The 24,923-nt window shown below is 49.8% G+C and overlaps 8 protein-coding genes across 8 annotated transcripts; 6 read left to right on the plus strand and 2 right to left on the minus strand.

Moving 5' to 3' along the window:
* Positions 1 to 153: 153 nt before the first annotated feature.
* On the plus strand, positions 154 to 978 carry MYCGRDRAFT_94074 (uncharacterized protein; the record flags this gene model as incomplete). Its single annotated transcript, XM_003851556.1, has 3 exons — positions 154 to 369; positions 434 to 536; positions 608 to 978. 3 exons carry the CDS (start codon positions 154 to 156, stop codon positions 976 to 978), a joined length of 690 nt encoding a protein of 229 aa, XP_003851604.1.
* Positions 979 to 2,005: 1,027 nt separating this feature from the next.
* On the plus strand, positions 2,006 to 2,467 carry MYCGRDRAFT_94075 (uncharacterized protein; the record flags this gene model as incomplete). Its single annotated transcript, XM_003851557.1, has 1 exon — positions 2,006 to 2,467. One exon carries the CDS (start codon positions 2,006 to 2,008, stop codon positions 2,465 to 2,467), a length of 462 nt encoding a protein of 153 aa, XP_003851605.1.
* A 618-nt stretch (positions 2,468 to 3,085) lies between these two features.
* Positions 3,086 to 4,954, plus strand: MYCGRDRAFT_109977 (uncharacterized protein; the record flags this gene model as incomplete). Its single annotated transcript, XM_003851558.1, has 7 exons — positions 3,086 to 3,188; positions 3,242 to 3,502; positions 3,581 to 3,597; positions 3,754 to 3,997; positions 4,199 to 4,243; positions 4,307 to 4,621; positions 4,689 to 4,954. The coding sequence occupies 7 exons, from the start codon at positions 3,086 to 3,088 to the stop codon at positions 4,952 to 4,954; spliced, it is 1,251 nt and encodes a 416-aa protein (XP_003851606.1).
* Positions 4,955 to 5,856: 902 nt separating this feature from the next.
* On the plus strand, positions 5,857 to 7,394 carry MYCGRDRAFT_94077 (uncharacterized protein; the record flags this gene model as incomplete). Its single annotated transcript, XM_003851559.1, has 3 exons — positions 5,857 to 6,596; positions 6,696 to 7,329; positions 7,383 to 7,394. The coding sequence occupies 3 exons, from the start codon at positions 5,857 to 5,859 to the stop codon at positions 7,392 to 7,394; spliced, it is 1,386 nt and encodes a 461-aa protein (XP_003851607.1).
* A 309-nt stretch (positions 7,395 to 7,703) lies between these two features.
* Positions 7,704 to 10,025, minus strand: HKX1 (uncharacterized protein; the record flags this gene model as incomplete). Its single annotated transcript, XM_003851695.1, has 3 exons — positions 7,704 to 8,156; positions 8,207 to 9,629; positions 9,955 to 10,025. The coding sequence occupies 2 exons, from the start codon at positions 9,479 to 9,481 to the stop codon at positions 7,941 to 7,943; spliced, it is 1,491 nt and encodes a 496-aa protein (XP_003851743.1).
* A 9,635-nt stretch (positions 10,026 to 19,660) lies between these two features.
* Positions 19,661 to 19,846, plus strand: MYCGRDRAFT_43444 (uncharacterized protein; the record flags this gene model as incomplete). The annotated part of the gene is made up of 1 exon (XM_003851560.1): positions 19,661 to 19,846. A coding segment is annotated over one exon (186 nt), but the record flags the coding sequence as incomplete, so codon positions are not given.
* Positions 19,847 to 20,798: 952 nt separating this feature from the next.
* On the plus strand, positions 20,799 to 21,412 carry MYCGRDRAFT_104965 (uncharacterized protein; the record flags this gene model as incomplete). Its single annotated transcript, XM_003851561.1, has 2 exons — positions 20,799 to 20,859; positions 20,921 to 21,412. One exon carries the CDS (start codon positions 20,923 to 20,925, stop codon positions 21,199 to 21,201), a length of 279 nt encoding a protein of 92 aa, XP_003851609.1.
* Positions 21,413 to 21,941: 529 nt separating this feature from the next.
* Positions 21,942 to 22,977, minus strand: MYCGRDRAFT_104970 (uncharacterized protein; the record flags this gene model as incomplete). Its single annotated transcript, XM_003851694.1, has 3 exons — positions 21,942 to 22,548; positions 22,606 to 22,693; positions 22,752 to 22,977. Coding segments are annotated over 2 exons (690 nt in total), but the record flags the coding sequence as incomplete, so codon positions are not given.
* Positions 22,978 to 24,923: the final 1,946 nt, after the last annotated feature.

A 24,923-nucleotide genomic window follows, 5' to 3' on the forward strand; every position in this document is an offset into this window, starting at 1 on the left:
CTAACGTCATGCTTATCGTCCCCGCAAAAACCCCTCGGACCCACCTCCGCCCGGCGAACCTTAAATCCTTATCGCGTGTTCACCTCGCGTCTTCCTCCGAACTAAACTTCGACCTCACCTACTCACCCATCCACCCACTCACCATTCCCAGAAATGGCTAACATCTTCGAATCCACCGCCCCCCAACCCGGCCAACGCGCCACCGAATCCACCCACCGCAAAATCGAACTCCAATCGCCTGCCGATTTGACCTATCTGATCGCGAATGTCTCCGCCGCCGCGAGAGAGAAGTTGAATAAACATTTTCCGCCGGATGCAGTGCAGGGGGAGGATGAGTTGAGGGGGAAGGTGGAGGAATTGGTCGATGAGGTATATTCTTGACATCCAGTGAAGAGGGTAAGGTGGGGATGGAAGGCTGATGGCAATGCGATAGTACATTCGGAACACATTCAACGGCGCGAAGGATAGTATTTTCATCAACGGCATGGATCGCGCGGAATTGGAAGCTGAGTTGGCGAAAGCGCAGGAGGGAGAAGGTACAAACACTCCTCATCATGCCCCGCCAAAGCGTTCTCTCCCACTAACGGTTCTGACTTTTGTCTCTCAGAACTCGAACCCTTCGACACCCGCCTCGCTCAACGCATCCAGACTCTCTCCACCCAAGTCGAGCACCAAACCCTCGCACTCGCGAACCTCCGGCGCAAAGCACCACAAGACACGGCGGCGAAATTTACCGCGAGTTATGAGAAACAGGTGGAGGAGTATGAAGGGAAGTGGAAGCTGGAGCAGGAGAGGAGACTGCAGGAAGCGAAGGCGGTGACGGTCGATGTCGGGAGTGTTGAGAGGGTGGAAGAGGTGGCGGGGACGTGGAGGAAGGGGAATGAGGGCTTGGAGGAGCTGAAGCGAGGATTGGGAGGGAGTGTGGCCGGGTTGGAGAAGGCGACTAGGGCGGTTGGGGTGGTGGGGGAGAAGAGGTGATTACGGCGAGCGGTTTGTGGAGTTGCATGATGATACCCGGGGATTGGAGTTTGGAAGTTGGGAAAAAGGTGCGGGACTTTGATCGGGATGGGAAGCAGCCCTGGAACTGTGGAAAAAGAGCGTGGAAACAGAACGGTGCCACGCACATCAGCATGCTCAGTGTCACGAGGAGCTTTTGCGAGAACCACATGGTTTTGTTGGAGTAGTGTTGCTGTTGATATCCTGCGACCAGCAGGTGTCTTCAGGTTGGAAAATGTGGCACCTGCAAACCGGAGAATGACGAGGATCACAAAAAACCTCCCATGTTACGTCACGCGAGACAAGTCCACCGTTCCATGTAGACAGGCATGTTTCGTCCTTGCGTTGCCTTCTAACACGCAGAACTCACGCATCGTTCCATTTGCTTTGCGCTGACGTCCTTGGGGGTTGGGAGTGCTGCAAAGATGATGTCCACTGCGATCCTGATTCCGAAACATCTCCCCCTAGGTACGCTAAGTATGATTAGCCTTTGGAGGTTCGGAGGCGGCGAGGAGAGCGGCAGTGGTGGTGAGGAGAAAGGCATAAATCTGGGTTGCGGGTCGAGGTAGGATTATGTCTCGTGTTTTGATGGGTGGAGATTGAGGTTGGGATTCGCTCACGGTCGAGTGCGAGCGGATGGACTTTTCGGAGTGCTCGTGGCTTCTTTTGTATGGTAGGAAAGTGTGTAGGCCTCAATTGGCTTGACCTCGTTGCAAAAAAGGTCCTTGTCCCGTTTCGAACCGGTGGGGCTTGCTCTCGCTGCTGTTGATGTCCATGTTGCCTGATTATGAAGTTTCACTCCGCTGAAGACTCTAGAGGTAGGCCGACTGTATCATTTCGAAGCTAGATTCATGTCGTGCTGCCGAACACACTACTTGTAATGCATCAAGACTTACCACCACACTAGCGCGAAGCTCGGACCACGCTGACCAAGGGTACCTTCTCTTGCATCCACCTTTCTCCAACTTCACGACATCAACCACAACAATCTTTCTTCCACCACAACACAATGTCGGACTATGAAGAAGAAGATGAGCTCGGCATCGATCCCGCGATCGCGGCAGCGATGGGCTTCACAGGTTTCGGCGCCAAACCCAGCAAGAAGCGAAAATTCGACCGCACCGACGGCTTCGTCGACCCTTCCATCTCGGCCACATCATCGTTACCTCAAGGCAAAGGAGCGAATAACACACCGATAGGCGAGCGGAAGTCTGGCAAATCAAAGACGCCAGCACCTGGTTCAGACGTGGGTATGAACGCAGTGGAGAATGGAGGCGCGCAGGTGCCGATCCGATCGCAGCCGCAGAGCGATGGAAACGCGGAGTCAAATGCGACGAGTGTGACAGCTGCCAGTACTGGTCCGCCGAGTCTGGAAGCTTTGCGATGGGGTGTGAAGAACGACAGAGGGGATCTGGTTGTGTTCATGCCGAGTTTCTTGGAGGATCCTTGGGCTAGGCTGCGGGCTCCTTGAGGATGGCGCCAATGTTTTGAGGAAATACTTAGACGTTTCTCAAGCTTACGGAGCACTTGACATAGCTGGGGTATGTGCAAGGTGGATATTGCTCCTTGGGGTTCGTTGACCGGCAGAAGAAGCTAACAAGTCTACAGCAAATTGGAACACAACCTCTGCGACCCCGCCATCTCAACCACGAGAATACATGGCAGCTTCCATCTCCGAGGCATCAACATCAAGAAACTCAGAGCTCCGCGGATGTTTGAGTGGTGTGATGCAGCGCTCTCGAGGTGGCTTTCCGTGGCTAGCTGAAGCTGAGGGTCCAGATCCCACTTCAGTCCCAAATTCCGGTCTAGGGCCGTCCTCAAGCTTCGTGGTGCCGTCGCGCATATCATGACAACAACTTCCCGCTTTGCAGCTATTGGTCCTACCAGTCTTGTCAAGTCGTGCGGCTGAGAGCACGCTGTTGCTAACATTTATACATTTCTATGGCTGGCTGAGGACTCGGACCAAGGTACATTTCTCCGGTCCGATGTATGGACCGGATCCGCCACCTCGCGTACAAGATGTAGGCTGTTCCTTTTGGACCGACGCGGTTCTTCATCTGTGCACCTTCAAATCTACACCGCCGCCGCAATGTTCACAAAGGCCTGTGGTCAAATCATCTGCCTTGTGCTGCTGATATCAGCCCACTTGGCCCAATCCGCGGCGACGTTGGACAGTCAACAGTGCACACAAGGTGTGCTTGTTTCAAACCCCTGAATATCCGCACTTTAACTCATTCCTCGGCAGGAGTCTACAAGTTCCTGGTCCCAGCCCTGTCTCAAGACTCTAACGTACACAGCTTCTGCGACCAGTTACCCACTCGAGCAAAATTCTCCGCCTCGAAGGGCCCGAAGTCATTGCGATCTCTGGCATACCCCGGCGTGCAGACGTTCTGCGCCTGTCTGAAGAAAGCATGCGCAACGCCTTCATGCCCCCGCGGGACCACGCTCTGCCCGGAGACATGCGGTGGCTGCTGTGCAAACTTCAACACGGATGCCCGGCACTGTGGTAAATGCGGCAACGAAGTAAGAGCTAGCTGTGCGACTATATTGGGCTCATGGAACGCTTGCTGACAATACTTGATAGTGTGCGAGAGGCCAACAGTGCGTTCGCGGCGCTTGCGTGTCGCCTGCACTGGCTTCAATCACGCCTCGAACGGCGCCTCACACTACGACTTCGACGACGCGCAGCACTACGACCGGCAACTCCCAGTCCTACCCCGAACAAGAGACCATATTCTTATACAGCTTTTCCGTCAGTCAATGGAAGAACATTCCGTCGAACCTGCGGCAGCCGAATCACTAGCGGTATCAGCAATGGAGAAGCTACTCTCCGAACCCTTGATTGACCAGTGCAGAGAGGCATGCGCCAACAGCGGAGACGGGGTGACTTCCTGCTATGCTTACGACTACGACTACTTCAGGTCGGAGTGTCGGTTCTACAGCAGCACCGTCGAGTCGACTGCGGATTCAGATCATGAATACGGTGTTACTGTCGCACGAGGTACTTGCGCAGCGGATACGACTTCTGCCACATCTGCTGCATCGTTGACATCTGCTGCATCGTTGACATCTGCTGCATCGTTGACATCTGCTGCATCGTTGACATCTGCTGCATCGTTGACATCTGCTGCATCGTTGACAACTGCTGCGTCGTCCTCTTCTGCTGCGTCGTCGACAACTGCTGCATCGTCCGGTTTTGCAGCGTCCGCGGTCAGCCCATCATCATACACTGAGGGCAGCTTCTGTAGTAAGTCGCCTTACCGATCCTTCCCGAGCATAAGAATAAGTTCTGACACAACCTTTGCAAAAGTCGGGGGTTTCTTAATAAGCCGAACCTGCGGCAGACGTATCTCTCTCAGCGATAGCCCCGAGCCTGTGGGCCAGACGAATGTCGACGACTGCGCTGCGGCATGCGTCAAGGAAGGCGGTTACAGCTGCTTTTCTTACGAGTTCGACTTTGCCTCCAACGAATGCAGCCACTACCAAAGCGGGCCCATCGAGACCGTACCGGACCCGGATTATGCATATGGTGCTCTCCAAAGTCCGTACATCTGCTCAGAACCTACCACGACCCCCAACCCACCCGCGCCGGCGCTACCCGGCTGCGTCACCAAGAACATCTGCAGTAAGTTATACTATACCTTCGATCCTTCCTGAGCGGAGTTAGAATTCTGACACATCCTTTCAATTAGCCAATGGTCTAGATTTCAACCAATTCTGCGGCAGCCGAATCACCGCTGGTTCTATGGGAAATGCCAGCTATGGTTATTTCAGTGTCGACGACTGCAGAGTGGCATGCGCCAGGTTGCCCGGCGCAAGCGGAAGCGGGCTCCCTGGCTGCACTGCTTTCGACTACGACTACGTGTCGTTCAAGTGTCAGTTCTACACCAGTCCAAATGGCCTGTCGACTGTACCGGATGGGTATCATGTATACGGATACGTCGACGGACCGTGCTGAGCATGCAGGACTCCTACTTCTGGACATGAAACAGTTGAGCATTATCGACAATACAGGCCGTGACGCCCATTCCACAACGCATTAATATTGCGGTCTTTGACTCTCTGCTATCGCCGCAGAAGACGTTCGTGTCTATCACGAGAAGGAGTGCTGTTTCTATCAGGGGAAATCCGCCGTGAAGACCGTACCTCGACTGGGAAGAGAGTGAAGAAATGCCACATGTCAACACGATAGTGTCAAGCTTTGTCGCGCCGCGGATCAATGCCAATGTTACAATGCCTTCCAGCTACATTACGATAGTCCTGTGGAAGCGAGCTTCGCTCGGGAGGATGCATCGATTTTTGGGTTAGACTAGCGTCAAGAATATGGCGTTTCTCAGCAGACTGGTTCCATAAAAGGTTGGATTTCGCGGCTTGCACGAGGAGAGCTGAGGGCAAAGTCAATATTCGACCGAGGGGCGAATCAACGCAGCGGCTTCATCGTTCCGTGGCAGTCAGTCACTCTTGCTTGATGCTGACATCTCGGCCAGATCTGCTGCGGCAAGATGGAGTGTCTTCGCCATTCAGGAATTGACCGCGTTTCACATGGCTCGAACTACTCATGTACTCACAAGAGACATTCGATTCTCCCACGAGAATGCAGCCGAACTGCCCGCAGATTACAAGTCCAGCTGAGAAGCGCGTTCGTGGCTTGTGAGGCTGATTTTAGGACATGCATCCGTGGGCTGATGGGCGTATTTAACTTCGTCCGCTCCATGCATATCAAAGACAATCGCGGAGCGGCCGAGCCTCGCCTTCGAAAGCGGTCCACTACACGGCAGGACATCCGCCATATAAGGTGCGTCTCATCACCGGTGTCGACGACCGCTCTCCTCTCCTCTCATGCACTTGCCTACGCACATCATGCGCTTTCTCACCTTTCTCGCGGCAGCTTTGCCCCTGACCACTGCCCTTCTCAACGCTGCCTCTTCTGAGAACGAGGATTCTCTCCTCGAGGCGAGGAATGTCCAGGAGCAACAGCGATGTAACGTCGGCGGCTACGATGGCGGCCGATACCAACCACGCCAGGTCATCCAGAAGAAAGCCTGTGATGCTTATACCTGCTCCACATACTGCAAGCAGACTTCGTGGTGCAGAAGCTATGCCCTCGGCCAGGATTCCTGCCGATTGTACGCCGCATGCGTTTCGGGGAATGTGAAGTCGACGCGCTATGGCGGCTATGCTCCCGCGTATCACTTCTACGATCGATCTTGCCCGTGCCGCCCTGCTCCTCAGAAGACAACGACTACGACGACATCGAAGTGCACTACGACGACGAAGAAGACTACGACTACGAAGATGGGCACCACCACTCCGAAAACTTCGATGAAGACTACCACGCCATCGACGACTCCTTCAACAACGAGCAAGACTACGACCAAAACCACGACCGCATCCATAACGCCGCTCACAACGTCGCTCACAACGCCGCTCACAACGCCGTCCACAACGCCGTCTACTACCATATCCACAACGCCGTCTACTAGCCCATCCACGACACCGTCAACTACTCCCTCCACGACACCGTCGACTACAGCGTCAACTACTCCGTGGACTACAGCGTCAACTACTCCATCCACAACGACTTCAAGCACGACAACCTCGTAAGTTCTTCATAATGTGACTTGTCCTTGAAAAGCTGACCAGTAAATTAGAGTAGGTCTGCCACTTTGCACTGGAGCTTTCACACTTGCGAACAACAGGAATGCATACTACGTGGAGAGCCAATCCGACCCGTACAGCCGATACTCCTTCGGACTTCCCTCCGGTGCTTCCAGCTTCGTTATTGACAACTCTGTAACCGGGTCTCCGAATCTGCTCTTTGATTCTTCTATTGGAATGTACCCGTATCATACTGGTCCAGGTACCAATGTACTACATGACACCCTTGCCAACATCGAGGCTGAGGAACAGCGAACGCTCATCGGAGGGTGCACACTTTCCGAGTCGAACGTCCTAAGCTGTGATGTGCCATCAGGCTCGTTCGTCAACAGCGAAGGCTTTTTCGCCGTGGCTGGTCGCAATGACATGGCCCTGATCATGACAGCTATGTGCTCGCCTGCGGCCACCGCGCCGTCCACTACGCCGAGTACGACTCCATCCACTACGACTTCCACGACTCCCAGCACCACGTCCAGCACCACAACCGCAGCAAGACCCGTCGTCACTTGCACGGACGGGAATACCGCGCAATGTTATGAAGGTTCCGGCAATGCGCAGACCTGCGACTGTTACAACCAGGCAAGCGCTAGCAATGGTGCTGGATATTGCATCGACACCAGCCAAGAGTGCGATGCAGACTGCGCTACCGATGCGGACTGCAACAACGCGGACCAGGTGTGCATTTCAGGTACAGCTTGCAATGCCGGCAATACGTGTATCTCGTACAGGGCGTGCGATAACCCCGCATCTCCTATGCGAATGTTCAAGAGGCGACGGGCCCTGGGCGGTTATGAAAAGCAGCCGTTGGAGAGAATGCGCGTCTAGGGCGGGTCGAGGAAGCGCCGTCTTGTTCCAGTCATACGTGTATGATGTACATTACGATATGGAGGCTTTGAAAACGGGATATGAGACGATGTCTGAGGAGACAAGTATGCACATCAGCTTCAGTCAGAGAGTTTCAAAGTCATTGCAGCTGTAGTCTCACAATCTCACAAGCTCATCAACAGCGACAGGACAGCCACGGGAAAGGTCGTGCGTAGAAACAGTCTGTCATGATTTGTTCCATTGTAGGACAGCTAGGAACACGACCCAGCTCGGACTGCAGCATAATGTCAATGCCAGCTCAAAATATACAACTGCAGCCAAAGTCATGCCGGAGAAGGAGCTCATTCACACCAGTGCTGTCGCACATCGATGCGCTTAGGATCATGTAGACCTCGTCACCGCTCCTCCCTTCCCTGCCGTTCCAATCCTTCCCTTGTCGCCGAGACCTGTGCTTATCTCATTCACATACCCTTGAGCATGGACTCGGCATCACGGATACCCTCGAGCTTGCCCTCCTTGGCGCGCTTGAGCGTAAGAGCGGCGATGAGGGCTGCGCCAACACCAGAACCATCCTCAGCCGGCATGATCTCCACCGGGTCGTTGCCCTTGCCGAGCGGCTTGCCGTCACGGCCAGTCTCCCAGTCGAGAATCTCCTTCAGAGCAGCTGCTCCGCGTTGCTAGTGTTGCGTCAGCCAATGATTCAGACCGTAGGATGAAGTCAACATACCTTGAAGTGAGGGTACTTGTTAAACACCGAACCATCAGCACCGACGTGAGCAGTCTTGTATCCCTTCTTCTTGCAGATCGCCGCCACACCACATGCGCTCAACCTCGCCGACCGCGTGCCGATGAGCTCAGCCAGTCGTCTTATCAACTCGAGCTCAGGCTTGCTGGTGGTGATGTTGAGAACGGATTTGAAGTTGTCGGCGGTCTCCTGCAAGTTCTCGAAAGGATCGTTCTCGATGTCGGAGAGGTATGAGGCATCGAGCGAGTAGGGCTTGCGAAGCGCGGCGATGTCCTGGCCCTGGAAAACGACGTTCTTCTCGTGGAGATCGACAAGCACCAAACGGAATAGCTCACCAAGATAGAGACCAGCGATCATCTTCTCGAAAGCTTGCTGACCAGGACGAGGCGAGTCCTTGTCGATGATGATGTCGTATGGTGTGCGCGGGAGAACCTTGTGCTCGTTGTCAAAGGCACCCCATTCGCAGTTAATGGCGATCTCCTGCTTCGGGTCCATTTTCCAGTCCTCGAGCTTTGGAATCTCACCAGCGTGCTCCATGTACGCAGCGTTGCAGCCAGTACCGAAAATGCATCCAATCTTCATCTCCGGATCCGTGTAGCTGCTAGCAATGAGGGTACCGGTGGTGTCGTTGATGAGTGCAGTCAATTTGATTGGGACGCCACGTTCCTGTAGCGCAGCCTCGAATGGCGGAACGACATCCTTGCCCTCGACACCATCAATGTCGAAACCCTTGGTCCAGCGCTGCAGCACACCGTGATCGATGAAGTCCTGTGTCGCTGGGTAGGAGAAGGTGAAGCCGAGTGGGAGCTTGTCCAACTTCTCACCCTCGTGGTGGTACTCGATGAATTGTTGCAGACAGTCGGCGATGTATCCCCAAAGCTCATCGGCGTTGCCGGTCTTGAGCTCCTCTGGCATGCGGTACTTGGACTGGATGATGTCGAACTCGCCCTTCTCCTCTGGCAGGTTGATCTCACAGACGCGCAAGTTGGTACCGCCCATGTCGAGTGCGAGGAAAGTGCCAGTCTCGTGTCCAGTCGGGTAGCCCATGACCCAGGTCGGGTTCATTGGGATGCTGCCGCCCTCCTTTGTGAGGCCCTTGGCCAGCTCCGAGATGAAGTGCTCGGTGATGCTCTTGAGCTTTGGGGTGTCCACGATGAACAACTCTTCCAAGCGCTTGATCTCCGAAAGCAAGTCCTGTGGCATGTCTGCCATGGAGCCCTTGCGGCTGGGCTTGCGCCGTGGTCCGAGGCCGACCATGTTGGCGGGTGGATATGTGTGTGGTTGAGTGTGTTCTGCGTAGAGGTCGAGTCCTCAGGGTTGTGTCGGTTGAGGTGACGTTATCGTAGTCGAGTTCGTTTTCGTTGTGAAGAAGAAGAAGGTAGTGCCTTGAGGAAGTTAGAGAGCGCTGAGAGGCAAGAGCTTGTCAGCTTGTGGCTTGACCGAACTGAGGCCAGACTCCAATAAGCTTGTGACGATCAGAAGCAGAGAGTGAATGAATCGAGCTCCTCAATGTGGCGGAGCGCAGAGCGGAAGTGAAGAGCGCAGTTCTGGTTGGAGACAACGCCCGCGGTACATCGTTCCACGGTATCATTGCCGCCCAGTGGAATCTTTTTTTTCTGTCCCATCCAATGCCCCCACCAATATGCATGCCCCTCATTCAATATCGCAGTACAGCCTTGTGAATTTCCGCCTCGGCCAGGAGAGAAAAAGGAAGATGGTTCGTTACTTACCGTCAGTCGTAGACACTGGAAGATTTGGCAAGCGAAAAGGTGAATTGTCGTTGATGTCGAGGATGAAGAAGTGAGGTAGGTGAGTGAGATTCGAAGAACTTCTGTAGAACTAAGATGGAGCTCACCTCAACGCTGGCAGTCGCGATGACGAAGCCGGACCGAATCCGAGCACTCCCCTGCTGACCTCATCGCCAGGCACAGGGAACTCCAACTTGAATAAAGGAGGTCTGTGCGTAGGGGCGGAATAACCGGATTTCACGCTTCTTCGTGAGACTTCATCCTGTTTATTCACGCCAGACTGGCCCTTACGCTTAGTTTACCGCCCTATTTATTAATTGCGCGTACGTATTCGAGCCGCCTTATTATACTAACTACGCCGTCTTAATCGTAGGCCCCTACAACGAGTAGTCGTTGCATATTTACTATGTTATTGCTCTGGCGCGAATAGCACTAAGATATAAGGGTCCGGCTACATCGACATCCGCACTTCCATTGCACACCCAATATTGACCCGATTATCACTAAACACGCACTATTCGAAAGCCCTTATTAAGGCCGTTCCAACAAACCCGCATTCACCCCGCTGCCCTTAAAACCTGCGCCGCTACTAGAGTTTAAAGATTCACCTTATTGCCCCCTTTAGGGTACAAATTTTGCTAAACTCCGGGATTTGGCCCCTACCTCCGAAACCTTATTCCGACCTTACCTCCCCTATACTTAAAACATTCCCTGTTTAGGGCATTGCATAAGGAGGGTTTACAACCTGTACTATAACACTTTAACACACTACAATATAACTAATACACCGCCGATTCGGACGCCGTGTAGCCCGTTTAAAAGCCCTCGACGAGAGCTTTTATTCTAGCTATTAAACGCCTAATTTGGTCGAATTTTAAAAGAGCCAAAGGCTAAACAAGAGTAGTGTTCCTAGGATATATAAACATATATATACATATATACTTAGTTCTCTCTATACTAGAGTTACCTATTGTCCTACGCCGCCGAGAGAGGAAGCTAAAGGAGCAGTATAGTTTAGTAAGGACGAATTTGCACCTCTAGGGATTAGAGTAGTAGTACTAGCTATATAGCTAGATACTCTAAATAGAGTATAGGCCTACCTTTCCCTAGAGACAAAGGTTGTCCCGAACCTACTACGGCTACCCGCAGAACGCCTCTAAAGCCTGCTATAAAAACGCACGTTGCTATAGGCTAGAGTACTTCCTAGAAGCAGAGGTATATTTATATATCTCTTCTCTCCTCTTTAAAGTATACCTTCTCCTATACTCTTATATAGTAGGGAGAAGAGTGCCCTAGTATCGCAAGTAGGCTAGGACCTAAACGCGATTAGAAATAGAGACGAACAAGTAGCCCTCTCGGCGTAAGACTGCTAAGCCTCTTTTTAAATAACAAATAACAATAACAAGATAATGTCTACCGAGACGGAAATAACAGACGCAAGCTTAGCCCCTTAGACTCTAAAAGCTACGGCTAGAGGGGACGAGGAAGTTACGTTTAAGTCTCTTAAAACCCTGCCGTTACCGGAGGAACTACTAAAAAGAACCGGCATTCCTTTCCTACCTAGGAAAAGGCAAAACCCCTTCGAATTTAGTATCTCCCCGACTCGTAGCCCTTCTCTCGGAAAGAAACAAACACTCTCTCGCACGCCTATAAACGAGAAGATCCTATAAGCCCGATAGCTACTAGTCGAAGCGGCAGGGGATCTAGGCAGGTTTCTAGAAGAACAAACCTAGGTTCTCGACCTTCTCGAAGTCTTTCGGCACTTTACCGAGCGTATAGACTTTAGGATAACGTCCTAAATCCTCGTAAAGCAAGTCTCGAACCTAGAAACGATAATAAAGAAACTAGTAGCATAGGCGAAGAAGCCTACTTTCGCAGACGTTATTAAGGGAGATAGCGGATCCGATACCTCTACCTCTACCTCCTCGATAATAAAGACAATATAACAACAACAACAATAATAACAACGTTAGACGACCGTCTCCCGGAGGGCTAGCAAGCCGAAAGAATAAGCAGAACCGATGCCTCTTATCCTTATACTAAAGGATAAAGAGAAGGAACTCGACTAGATTGCAACCCGAGACAAAATTAATAACGCTCTTAAAGGCGAAAACCAAGAGCTAGCTGTCCTTATAATAAAGAAATCGTTTCGGGGCAACATTGTCCTAAACTTTGTAATAGAGAAAGCCCGCTAACGAACGATCGATAGCCTTATTAAGGTTACCGATATTATAGGCGAGGCACAGGTAATAGAGGACTCTCTCTAGCATAAGGTCGTAGTCTACGGCGTTTCGACCGCGAACTTTAATACGCTAACGGGCCTATAGGACATTTAACAAGAAATTAAGACCTTTAATAGAGGTCTTAAACTCGTAGGTACCCCGATTTAGCTAACAAACGAAGAGAGAAGAAGGACTCTTACTAGGGCGACAGTTCTAGTAGGTTTTGCTACCGAGGAGGAGGCAAAAAGGGCTATTTAAAACCGTCTATACGTAGGCGTAGACAGCCTAAGAGTCGAGAAGGCGAAGGATCGTATATAACAGAAAGGGAGGCCCCTAGAACGTTCTATATGTTAGAACACTCTCTACGGATTTTCTATATTAATCTTAACTAATCTATCGAGGCTACAGAGTCTACCTTAGACATCGCGGTTAAGCAGAAAGCCGACCTTCTACTAGTCTAGGAACTATAGACTATAGAAGACCCGAAAACAGGCTACAAAGAGATAAGATCTATCGCACACCGGGAGTATAACTAGCTATTCCTAACGACTACAGATTCGACAATCCGGCTAAGGACAATACTATATATTAGCATAAGACTTAACGTTAATATCTCTCCTATTTTATTAGACGATAGCGACATACTTTCCTTTGTTATTTTAGACAAGAGGGGCAACAAGATCTAGATAGTTAATCTCTACAACGAGAAAGACCTTCGAGATACCGAGAACCCGCAAAACCGACGAATAATAGAGAGAAGCCTCTACTCTCTACGCAACACGTTCCTTCCAAATACTCTACTAGTAGGAGACTTTAACCTTAGACACCCGTCCTAGGATCCGAGGGGAAAGGATACTACTAGTGCCCGCGAATTTATAGAGTAGATAGAAGACTAGGGCTTTACTCTATATAATACGATAGGTGTCGGGACCTTCTATAGGCCGCACCTAGACGCAGAGTTAGTCCTAGACCTTACGTTTATAAGAGGATCCTTATCTACGAAAGAAATCGACTAGAGAACGATTCCGATAGGCTTAGACTATAAGGCTATATCTATAGACCTTATTAGTGCGCAAGATCGAGCCTAATAGAAGAAAGTAGTTCTAGATATAGCTTCCGCGGATTAGGAACTGTTTATAGATCTCCTAATAAGCAAGGCGACGTCTATTAACTATACGAACTCCCTCGACGACATCGTAGACTCCTTTACCTTGTGTATTACCAAATCGATGCGGGGAGCAATCCTAGAGAAAGTAGTACACGCCTGCGCAAAACCTTAGTAGAATAGGGAGCTACGTACGCTACGCCGCACAATGTCTAGAACATATAGACAGACCTTTACCTACGGACGTATACCGACGCTAGACGAGAAAGAGGCGTATACGAAAGCGAGAAACGAGTACTTCTAAGCTATTAAAACAGCTAAGAAGAACTACTAGAACGCTTTCCTCGAAAAAGAAGACTCGAAATCTATCTTTAAAGCTATATCCTATACTAGGAATAGCAGCCGAAGACAGATACCTACGATAAATAACGAGGATTCTTTTAAGGGGAAATGTAAGGCCTTCTCCGAAGCCTTATTTCCGCGCCCTCCTGCCGAGGAACCTCTACCTAGCCGTTAGGAAGCGTATATAGCCGGGGATTAGGGCTAGACTACGCTAACCGAAGAGGAACTCGCTGCCGCCTATAGTACGAAGATAGTAAAAGGAAAAACGCCGGGCCTAGACGGTATTACGCAAGCTATTATTAGTAAAGCGTACGGCGCTATTCCTATTACCTTTCTACGTATATATAGGAGGCTACTTAACGAAGGATACTACCCCCGATACTAGAAAGTTGCGATAGGCGCAGTTCTAGCAAAGCCGGGAAAACCAGATTATTCGGTCCCTAAGGCCTACTAAGTTATCTCTCTCCTAAACTGCCTCGGTAAGATTAGTAAGAGAATACTCGCAAAACGCCTAGGGATTATCGCAGAGACGAAGCCCCTTCTATACGACTCGTAGTTAGGAGGGCGAAAGAAGAAATCGGCTATTAATATAGTGCTTCTCTTAACGAACGAAATCGAGGAGAATCGAAGAAAGAAAAAGAAGACTTCGGTTATCTTCCTCGACGTAAGAGGAGCATACGACTACATTACAAAGAACCGACTGTTAAGAATAATAATCTAGTTAAGGCTTCCGCATAGCCTTATACATTAGGTTTAGTCGTTTATAAGCAATAGACGCCTACGAATAGCATTCGACGGATAGATACAGGAATTCTAGGACGTAGAGATCGGCGTCCTACAAGGCAGCCCGATATCTCCTATCCTCTTTCTTATCTATACGCGCGACATATTCTTCTCGCTATAAGGAGTTACTCCTAGTTCCTACGTCGACGACATTAGACTATCTACCTCGTCTACGTCCCTTAAGAAGAACTCTAAGGTACTAGAACGTAAGGTAAGAAGGCTAATAAACCTAGGAAAGAAGAACTCGATTGCTTTCGACCTAGCAAAAACAGACCTAGTACACTTCTTAAAAGGGAAAGGGTCCGATTGCCCGGTAATTCTTCCAAACGGCGATATTGTTCGCCTAGCGAAGAAAGCGATAAGGTAGCTTAGGATTTAGCTAGATGCCGGTCTTACCTTTAAGGAGCATATTGTAATAAGATCGGCATAAGCATAAGCGGTATTCTATCGATTAGAAAGACTAGCAAATACCGAACGCGGTCTGTCTTCTATATTATTAAGAAAGATCTACCTAGCCTACGTTACTATAATAGCAGACTACGGGGCCCCGGTTTAGTAGCGGTCGAAAAAGAGCATAAAACCTCTAGTATCTTTATAAAGTAAAGCTTGTAGGAAGATCCTAGGCGTTTTCCGTACCGCCCTAAACGTCCCGTCCGAAGTAGAGTCAAATCTCTTCCCCCCGGATCTACGCCTAGAGAGACAGTTAATTTTATACTCTCTACGCGCAGCAAAGCTACCCGAAAACTACCCTATAAGACTCGCTATCTAAAGCGCGCCTTCGGATACGCGAGAAGTCCGACACGAGGACTCGAGAGAGATACTTCCGCAAAAACGACAGAGAACACAGATACAACTACTCTGTTATCGACTTCGACAATACAAGCATTTCGTAGAATACGAAAGGGCTAACTACGCAAAAGACGATCTCTTTAGCGTCTAGAAAACCCGATACGAAATAGCAAGACAACAGGAGATTAATAAGGTACCTAGGAATACAAATAGCTACCTTAGTCGATTTCTATAGAGCTCGCTAGGAAAACATAGAATAGGAGGAAGACGCGCTTTAACTAGTGCCTTCTATACTATCCTATTAGGACACGGATACCTAAAGTCCTATCTCTATCGCTTTAGATACGCAACGACGCTAGACTGCCCTTGCGGACGACGAGAAACAGCAGAACACCTCGTATGTAGCTGCCCTATCTACGATGTACTTAGGCTACTACCGCTACGACAAGCACAATCTCTACTAGAAATAGTAGAAGATAAGGAACTCCGGAAACACCTTACTACCTTTCTCTCGGATACAAAGATTGCTTCTAGGTCCTAGCACCTAGCAAGAGGCGAAGACGAGACCGTCTAGCCTACACTCCTTTTACTTTTCCTTATTTGTCTTTCTTTAAAGTCCTTCGATACTAGCTTGCTACTATCCTAGGCACGGGTCTTTCCCTAAGGTTAAGAGATACGAGAGAACAACGATTGTACATAGATAGACTGCTGTCGCGAGACAGCCGTCCTACATAGTCATAGACTCCTACAGGACGTAAATGGAACAAACAAACAAACAAACAAACAAACAAGGGTCCGGCTACATTATATAACTATAAAAGTCTAGACGAAAACGATGCCTCGGAAAATAATCGCGACGACGACGATATTAACGTACGCCCTAAACGACGCTTACTACTAAACAATAAGGAGAAACGACAACTAGGCCGACTAAGAACGATAAACCCTAGTAACCTACTATACGGCTCCTCGAGTAGTAGTAGTAGTAACCTCGACCTACTAGCGATCGCGGTAGCGATAGAAAAGGGCGTACTACCCTTATAGGCATAGTAGAACGCACTTCTTATATAAGAGCAATTAGCCGAGATAGTTTATAAACGGAGGCAGCGTAAATAAGAGGTCTATAGAGTAGAAGAGAGACACTAGTTAGAGATAGAAGCTCTACGAGTATAGTATAGAAATCGCGACCGGAGTCGCACCCGAGGGGCTATACTACTAGACGACGACGGTAAGTTACCTCTCGAACACTAACCTCTACTCGATGTCCTAGGCGACATTAAGGCAAAACATATTAAGGAGATATATAAAGACACCTTTAAACCGGTTAACCTCTATAGACTCCGAGCTAGACAATATACGGAGTTATTAACTACAACAGACGACTAATATAAAGTATTTAAACTTATTACCGGCGGCAAAACGTTATTAACATTATCTATAACCTTAAAGATCGAGGACTACACTTTTCTATGCGTTTAGTTTAAAGGGTTCTTAAACTATATCTATATAATAGCTACCTTCTATAGCACCGGCAACCCGACGCTAGTCGTCGCTATACTCCGCTTCTAAGGTCTAATCGCTAAACTAGTAAACATTAGCTACGACTAGAAGTCTATTGTTCGTAGATTTGCGATCCGATTATACGAGCTTATCGTTAATAGAGGCGCTCGTAAACCCGAGAACTAGCTCTCGGTTTACGAACATAGCTACCTAACTATATACGTCTATAATGTAGCGATAATATCGCGCGTAGTCCTAGCACTACCTCCGAAACACCGCCGTTCCGAGACTACGGACGGCGGCTATTTATTTCGAGATAACAATAAGCGCGATAGGTTACTTATTATCTATAAGAACTATAATACTAAGGGCTATAAGGAGCCGTGCTAGGCCGGATATAAGCACGCCTACGATAAGTGCGGACAAGGCTATCTAGCGCCCTTATACACTAAGTAATCTAAGTAATTAAGGCATAAATTTAATTGTAAAAGCTTAAGGCGATAGCATACGGCTAAATACACTGCTACTATTTAATCCCTACTTACATTTTATACTATTGCTTATAGAGGTCTCGCTATTAAAACCGACTACTTAGTCCTTTATACTACGCGACTACCCTTGTCTAGCGCTACCTTAGAAGATCGTATACATCCTACGCTTTAGAGCATCTATTAGCAGCGAACGGCACGTACCTAATAGACGTACTCGAAACTATTAGATCGCAGATATAAACGATATTAATAACAAGGTTATAGAAGACCTAGCAAACAACCGGATATAGCGCTCTTAAGAGGCGGTCTGCTTACTACTTAGCTAGGTACTAAAACACGACGGTAGTCTACGCCGAATATACGACTTGTCCTACCTAAGGGGACAGAGCTACCGGTTAGTAAACAGTACTATTCCGGAGGCGTACGGCGCGATCGTTTACGACTCCTTCGAGGACGTTATCGCCCGAGTAGTAAGAGCTAGATATAACTACGTAATAGTAAAGAAGGATATTAAGAACGCCTTCCGTAATATGCCCGTCGTACCTAAGTAGAGGCGACTACTCGCTTTCGAATAGTAATCTTAGATCTACGAGGAATGCTGCCTCCTATTCGGCCTACGTGTAAGGGTCTGAACCGAAGTTGCGCACAAAGGTCCAGATCCGAATGTATGAAATTCTAAAGCTACCGAAAAGAAGATCTATCTAGAACAACGGAACGTCGAGTATAAGCTGTGTGTGCGCGTAGCGTCGCTTGGCGCATACGTGGCCTTCCAGTCGGCCGAAAGGAAGCTTGTTCCCAATTCGGCCTAGTGGATTTCTGAACCGGCGTTCGTCCGTTGGGCGTTGGCCCAGGCATCGGCACAGCCGATGCAGCCTCAGGCACCAGCCTCTGACACTACGTACCGTACTAGTGCTGTTTAACCTCTTCGGTAAAGTACTATATTAGATGCTAGAGCGGCTACTCGGCTAGGAATTAAACTACTACCTCGACGACTTTATATTTATAACCCCTAGCGAATCGCTAGCGAGGACGGTAGCAGTCTACTAGGTGTAGCACGCGGTAACAGAAGAGCTTAGCATACTATATAACGAGAAGAAGGACGTCGAAGGCACTAAGGTAGAGGTCCTTAGAATTACTATTAATTCCGTAATAATAGTTGCCTTACTATCGAACACTAAGCGACGATAAGCGATAGAGGATATCGAATCGATCCTTAAATCTACTTTAGTTATATATAGTACGCTCGAGAGCCTACTAGGGCGGCTCTTATAGGTAGTAAGAGTTATCGACGTCGGTAGAGCCTTCCTAGTTAACGCGTTTACTTTTATAGCATCCTTCTATAGCCGCTGCCGACTTCTAACTTTAGTACGAGACGACCTCGAATAGTAGTAGAAGGCCCTATAATATAGTAACGGTATACGTATAATTATAGAGCTAACGCTGCGCTAAATCTACCTATTTACCGACGCCTTAAACGTCGGAATAGGGGCATACTAGATCGAAGGCGGCGACAACGACGACCCCTACGATATAAGCTTAGTGTTCGCGGCTAATATGTTCGTATAGCTACGTACAGATTCCCTCTATATTAATATCGCCGAGATAATAGCCGTCTAGCTATCCTTCTAGCGATAGCGCGGGCAATAGGCTCGCTCTTACATTATAACGTACGGCGATAACATAGCGGTATACGGTAGATTAGCGAAGCACCGCATTCGTAGCGACGCTAACTACCTTTTGCGCGACATCCTACTCCAGAGCGTAGAGCTAAATATACGCCTTAAGCCGTAATAGCTATCCTTATCCGATAATGCCCTCGCTAATACGCTATTACGATTCGATATTAAGACTATTACTAACCTATGTCTATACTAGCAGTGCTACCTACCTTCGACGTAAACACGACATCTCTACCGGCCGAATAGATATAATAACTCTAAGCGCCGTTAGTTAGCTACGCAACACTCCTCTAGTACGCACTTAAACTAATAACGCGAGAATCCTACGCATCGGCGGTTCGTTAGTAGGAACTATTTGTACGGATTAATAACTATCCGGCGTAGCCGCTATCGTAGGCTCTAATCTACTAATTTATCGTCGACCGTACGCTATATCTAAGCCCTTCCTTCGCTATTATTAAAGGCGAGTCTATTTAAGCCGCACTATTAGCTATCCGTAGTTACTACGTCGACAAGGGGATTATATACCTTATAGCGTTCGATTCCGACTATACTAAGTAGCTTATTAAGGGTGCTAAATCTATTAACGCTACGCTAAAGAAGGAGCGACTACCGATTACGCTACTTATCCTATAGAACGTTATAGTGTCGCCGCAAACGAACACGTACCTTAACTAGAACGCCGCGGTAACTATAGCCTTCGGTAGTTTCCTCCGGCTTAGTAAAATTACCTATAAAGGCCGAGCGTAAGCGACTCTAGTATAGGCCTAGCGGAATATTACTCGTACGGATATCGTTATAGTAGTAGACTACTCCTTTATAACACTACGGCTTAAACGCTCTAAAACCGACTACGATTATAGCGGTATTAACATCGTTATTATAGCAACCGGAACAACTACCTGCCCTATGTTATATATACGAGCCCTCCTCTACGCGGTACCGACTACGAGCCCCCTCTAACCCCTATTTACGATATAGGGCTACTTTATAAGAGACTCCTTAGTCCGCTTTATTCGCGAAGGGGTAGTAAGAGCTAGATATAACGTAAAGCTTTATAGCGGACACTCTATCCGAAAGGGCGCTACGTAGTAGGCAAAAGACTCCGGTATAACGGACGGCGACATCTAGCTACTTAGCCGGTAGAAGTCGGACGCGTTTAAGCTCTACTACACCTCTACCGAGTTATAGTTATATCGCCTTAACTGCCGTTTCTAAGGTAGTTAACTACTAAGCCTACGACCGTAAGCCTAGATCTACGAGCGTTTAGCCGGTTACGATAGCGGTATATTTGTTACTCGCGTAAACGACTCGTACGGAAGCTAGAAACGCCGAATCTGCCCTTAAACGCTCGGCTAATTATAGCTTAAAGAACTCCTTTAACTTTCTTCCTATACTATAGTTTAGGGTGCTCTTGCTCCGCTCCTTAGGCCTTATTATAGAGCCTACTAACTACCGAGCCTATACTTTACGCTAACGGAGGCCTCTAATTAGCTTAGTTAGCCGGCGACCTCTACACCTTAGTTTAGCCCCCTAAACCCTCTCTCTCTATAAAGGCTAGTAACGGACAGATAAAGGAGGTCTGTGCGTAGGGGCGGAATAACCGGATTTTACGCTTCTTCGTAAGACTTTATCCTATTTATTTACGCTAGACTAGCCCTTACGCTTAGTTTACCGGCCCACCGTCCCTTAAGGACGTATATATACATATACATATATAGTACACGTATACGTTATTTAGGCCTTGTTGCAGAGCCTGCTAACTACCGAGCCTGCACTTTACGCTAACGGAGGCCTCTGATTAGCTCGGTTAGCCGGCGACCTCTGCACCTTAGTTCAGCCCCCCAAACCCTCTCTCTCTGTGAAGGCCAGTGACGGACAGATTAACATTCAAGAGCTGTCCTCGATAACAACCACAAACCACAAACAAGCGCGACATCCATCCCATACCACCCCAAACAACATCAAATCCATCGGTGAGCATCGCCAATGTAACTCTCATACAGCGCTGATCCTAACGCCTCCCTCCCCTTCCAGCCATGTCGTCCTCCATCACCACCGTCCTCCGCGCACTCCCCCGCACCGGCACAACCTCCATCCGCAGCTTTTCCATCGCCGCCCGCAAAATGGCCGAAGGCGACACTGGTGCTCCTCGCGCCCAAGGCGATGCGTTCAACAAGCGCGAAAAGGCCAACGAGGACTACTACGTGCGCCAGGAGGAAGCGAAGAAACTGGAGGCGTTGAAGAAGAAGATTGCGGATCAGGAGCAGGCGTTGGAGAAGGACCGGGCGGAGGCGGAGAAGTTGGGGAAGAAGTAGATGGGATGGGTTGGACGAGGTGGAATAGCCCTCCGGAATTGAGTGTGGAGGAGCTAGATATGGACCACGGATAGGATGTGTGCGAGGAGGAAAGGCAAGAAGGGCAGGACTGTAGATATACTGGAAGCTCGACTCTTGGTCTCATCTTTCACTCCGATTGAATCTTCTACAAGATGCTTCCAGTGACTTGTATGGGTTACAAGAGTATAGCCGTTGGCGACAAAGACATCAATACAGAGCGCGCTTCACGATATCTTCGTTGATGTCTCTTTAGTGTGCTTTTTCTTGTATTGAGTAAGTTTCGAGCGGAGTTGACTGCATTCGAATATTGTCTTCAGTTTGCAGTATGCAGAAAGTACAGACCATCGAAGGTCAGCGTTGTTGCCGAGTCGGAGGAGAACATCTCGAGGTCAATTCTCTAATCTATAAGCTGATGCAATCCGCTCACATCCCACCACCTTACAACAACGTATCTCCCAACGCACACCTCACAATCGAGCACCCCGCCCTCACCGTCTCCTGCGCCCCATGCTCCTCCAAACTCGGATTGACCTCCACCAAATCCAACGCAATCAAACTCCCCGTCTCATGCACACACTCCGCAATGAAGTCTCCCTCCCTCAACGTCAACCCACCTCTCACCGGCGTGCCGGTACTAGGAGCCCACTGCGGATCCAAAGCATCCACATCGAAACTCAAATGAATCGGCGTATCCCGTCCAATCCAGCCCAACGCCATATCCATCACCTTCCCGATTCCATACCGATCGATATCGTGCATCGAAAACGCTTTGATGTTGTTGTCTCGAAGAATCTTCTTCTCTCCACGATCCACATCTCTCAAACCGATATACACCAGTTTCGTAGTGCTGAAGCGATGCTCGTCCCTCAACCACCCAAACGGCTGATCCTCCTCATCCCTCGCCAGTCCCGTCAAGAACGCCACCGGCATCCCATGAATATTCCCACTATCGCTCGTCTCCGGCGTATTGATATCCGCGTGGGCGTCCACCCAGATCACCGCAATGTCCCGCCCCAGACGTTCACGGGTGGCCTTGGCGGTTCCCGAGATGGTCCCCACGGCGATGGAGTGGTCGCCGCCGAGGGTCAGCACGAAGCGGCCTTCGCGGGAGTGGGCGTAGACTTGACTGCTGAGCTGTTGGGTCACGGCGGAGACGGCGCGGGGTTTCTTCATGTTGCGGTGGTCCGGGTCGGAGGCTGGGATGAGGTCGGTGTAGGCATGGACTTTGTTGTCGTGGAAGACGTTGTATTCGAGGTCGGTGCGGAGTTGGTCGACGAGGCCGGCTTCGATGAGGGCCATGGGGGCGGCGTCGGTGCCGGGTTTGCACTGTGAGGAGAGGAGGTTAGTGGGTGACAGAAGTGTCGAGTATGGATTAAGACATACTTGTCCGCCTGAGAAGCCCACCGCAACGAGACCGAGCTCGTTGGGCTTGTCGAGGAATTTGGTTTGGATGGTGCTGGCGTCCATGTTGCTGCGAATGTGTTGGTCAGTCTCTTCAGAGTGTCGAGGTCTTGAGAGAGGGAACCCACATGAGGTCTCGCAGGAGTAGATGCTCAGGTATACTGAAACAATCAACGTCGGAGAATGTGTTTATCGAGGAGACGTCGCGTCAAGAATTCTCAATGTGGATCGATGTCCGCGTTTTCGGTGGTGGTGAAGTCGAAGAACAAAAATCGAAGACGATTCGAAGCGGACTCCCTCCCTTTCATAGTAAAATTCATGGTGGGCTCTTCATCGACTATATTATCACTTAGGGGATTCGCATTATCAACGAGATGAAGTGTCGACCGCTAAGTGAAGGAGCAGCCGAGTTTACGTTCAACCGGCCGATAAGCCGATTTTATCCCTCGTCGGGCTGCTGAGGAAGGAGCACGTGATGACGTGGGGTGTGGGATATGTACTGCCGCTATTTACCTGTTGGCAAGGGTATCGAGTGAAGACTCCTGGTTCTCTAGAATTCGTTCAAAACTTCGCGTTCGAAGACCAACAACCTGCATCGATGCACGTCAGGCTAACGCATCCACGTTCAGATCGACATAGGAACCCGTTGCATCTACGCCAACGATGTGATAGGCTGGGATCTGTGGGACCACATGACTGGAGCTTGCCTTGGACGAACTCGGTGGGAAACGCCGCAACGATGGCGTGGGCTACGCGCAGTAGCAGTGACAGCAGTTGTGGTTATGTGGTTGTCGTCTGACCAGCGAAGCTGCCATTCGCTCGCCCAAGAGCCAGCCAACCAAGCCGCCAAGAGAGATGCTACGTATGCGATCTTACGCTCGAGCACGGTGGTCGACGTCCATACATCATGCCTGCGAGGACAGCTCTTCGGGCTCATCAGCATCCTCATCGAGCACCTGCTTCTCATTCGCCAGCCTTATTGCGTCAGCATGCAACCGCTGAACGACCACCTTGTCCCAGGCTCGAAGCTTTGTCAGTGCCCGTTGTCTACGATCGGTAGACCACAATGCTTCGAGAGCAGGTCCTGATTGGCCACTGCTAGCTGCTTCGGCATCATCAAAGATCATCGCAAGCAATTCCCTTGTATCCGAGTTGAAGTTGTACACATTCTTGTCCATCTCTGCCAAAGTCTTGGCAATCGCATCCAGGTCAGAGTATTGCTTGTAGAGGAAGCTCATGTGATGGTTGAACAGTCCGGTCGTGGCTCCAAGGGCGAAAGCGGATGGCCCTCGTTTCTTGAGCGCTGGTAGTACCATGACACCAAGGGACGATCTCGGGAATGAGGTCTCGATCAGGACCATGAAGTGAAGCAACAATGTTGGCAATGTCGCCGTGAGGATATTCAGGTCTCTGATCATGCCGCCAGACGGCTTGTAACGAGACTCCAATTGCAGCGACTCAACTTTCTGGAACACATTCGTGTGGAGAACGTCCCATAACGCAGCTTCCGTGCGCGCGGTATCCATGAGTTTCCTCGTGGATGAAAGATATTCTTGAGCACGAGGTGCGAGCTGTGCTCCGGTACTAGCGCTCTGCTGCTGTGGTTTGCTGGACATCTCCTTGGCCTTCTGCGCTTGGAGATCCTTCGCTTCGTCCACGAGAGGACGGAGAGCTTCGGGAAAGTCTGGTGCGGCGTCGAGTCTACTGGAGACTCGACCTGTCTCCGCTGTGGGCGATTCGGCGGTCTTGCTCAATATCCTCCTGAACACTTCCATCTCACGTAGAGTCATCGTTGATCCTTCCAGTCTCTGCAACGGACTCGAAACGCCAGCGGTTCCATCGAAAGGGACATGATCGACTATGGTGCCCCATCTACCATTTTTGGCCTCATCATCTCTTGGTCCTCGAGCTTCTCCCTCAAACCGACGTCTTGAGGATTGATCCCGCTCTTCACCATGACCTAACTTCGCAGACTTTGACTGCGAGCGTCTTTCCGTTCCGGCGGGTTTTCGCCTTAGTGGTCGTCGATCGTTCGATGGCTGTTTCTTCCTCCTGTGTGCGACATCTTGTAGATCTCCGACAGCGTCATCTGCGTAGGACCTGCGGCAAATCGTATTCGTCTGGTAGAGGAAAGGAAGCAGAGTCGCCTGACCTACTTCCCGTACGATGCGATGACCATTGATGCTTCGTGAAAGGCATCGCTGAGGTAACATGGAGTATGTTGATGAATTCAAAGGAGACGTTGGAGCTTTGACGTCGAAAGACCAGAGCTCGGAAGTACATCGGCCAAAATGGACCAC

The sequence above is a fragment of the Zymoseptoria tritici genome, chromosome 6, assembly GCF_000219625.1.
Source record: "Zymoseptoria tritici IPO323 chromosome 6, whole genome shotgun sequence".
NCBI classification, from domain to species: domain Eukaryota; kingdom Fungi; phylum Ascomycota; class Dothideomycetes; order Mycosphaerellales; family Mycosphaerellaceae; genus Zymoseptoria; species Zymoseptoria tritici.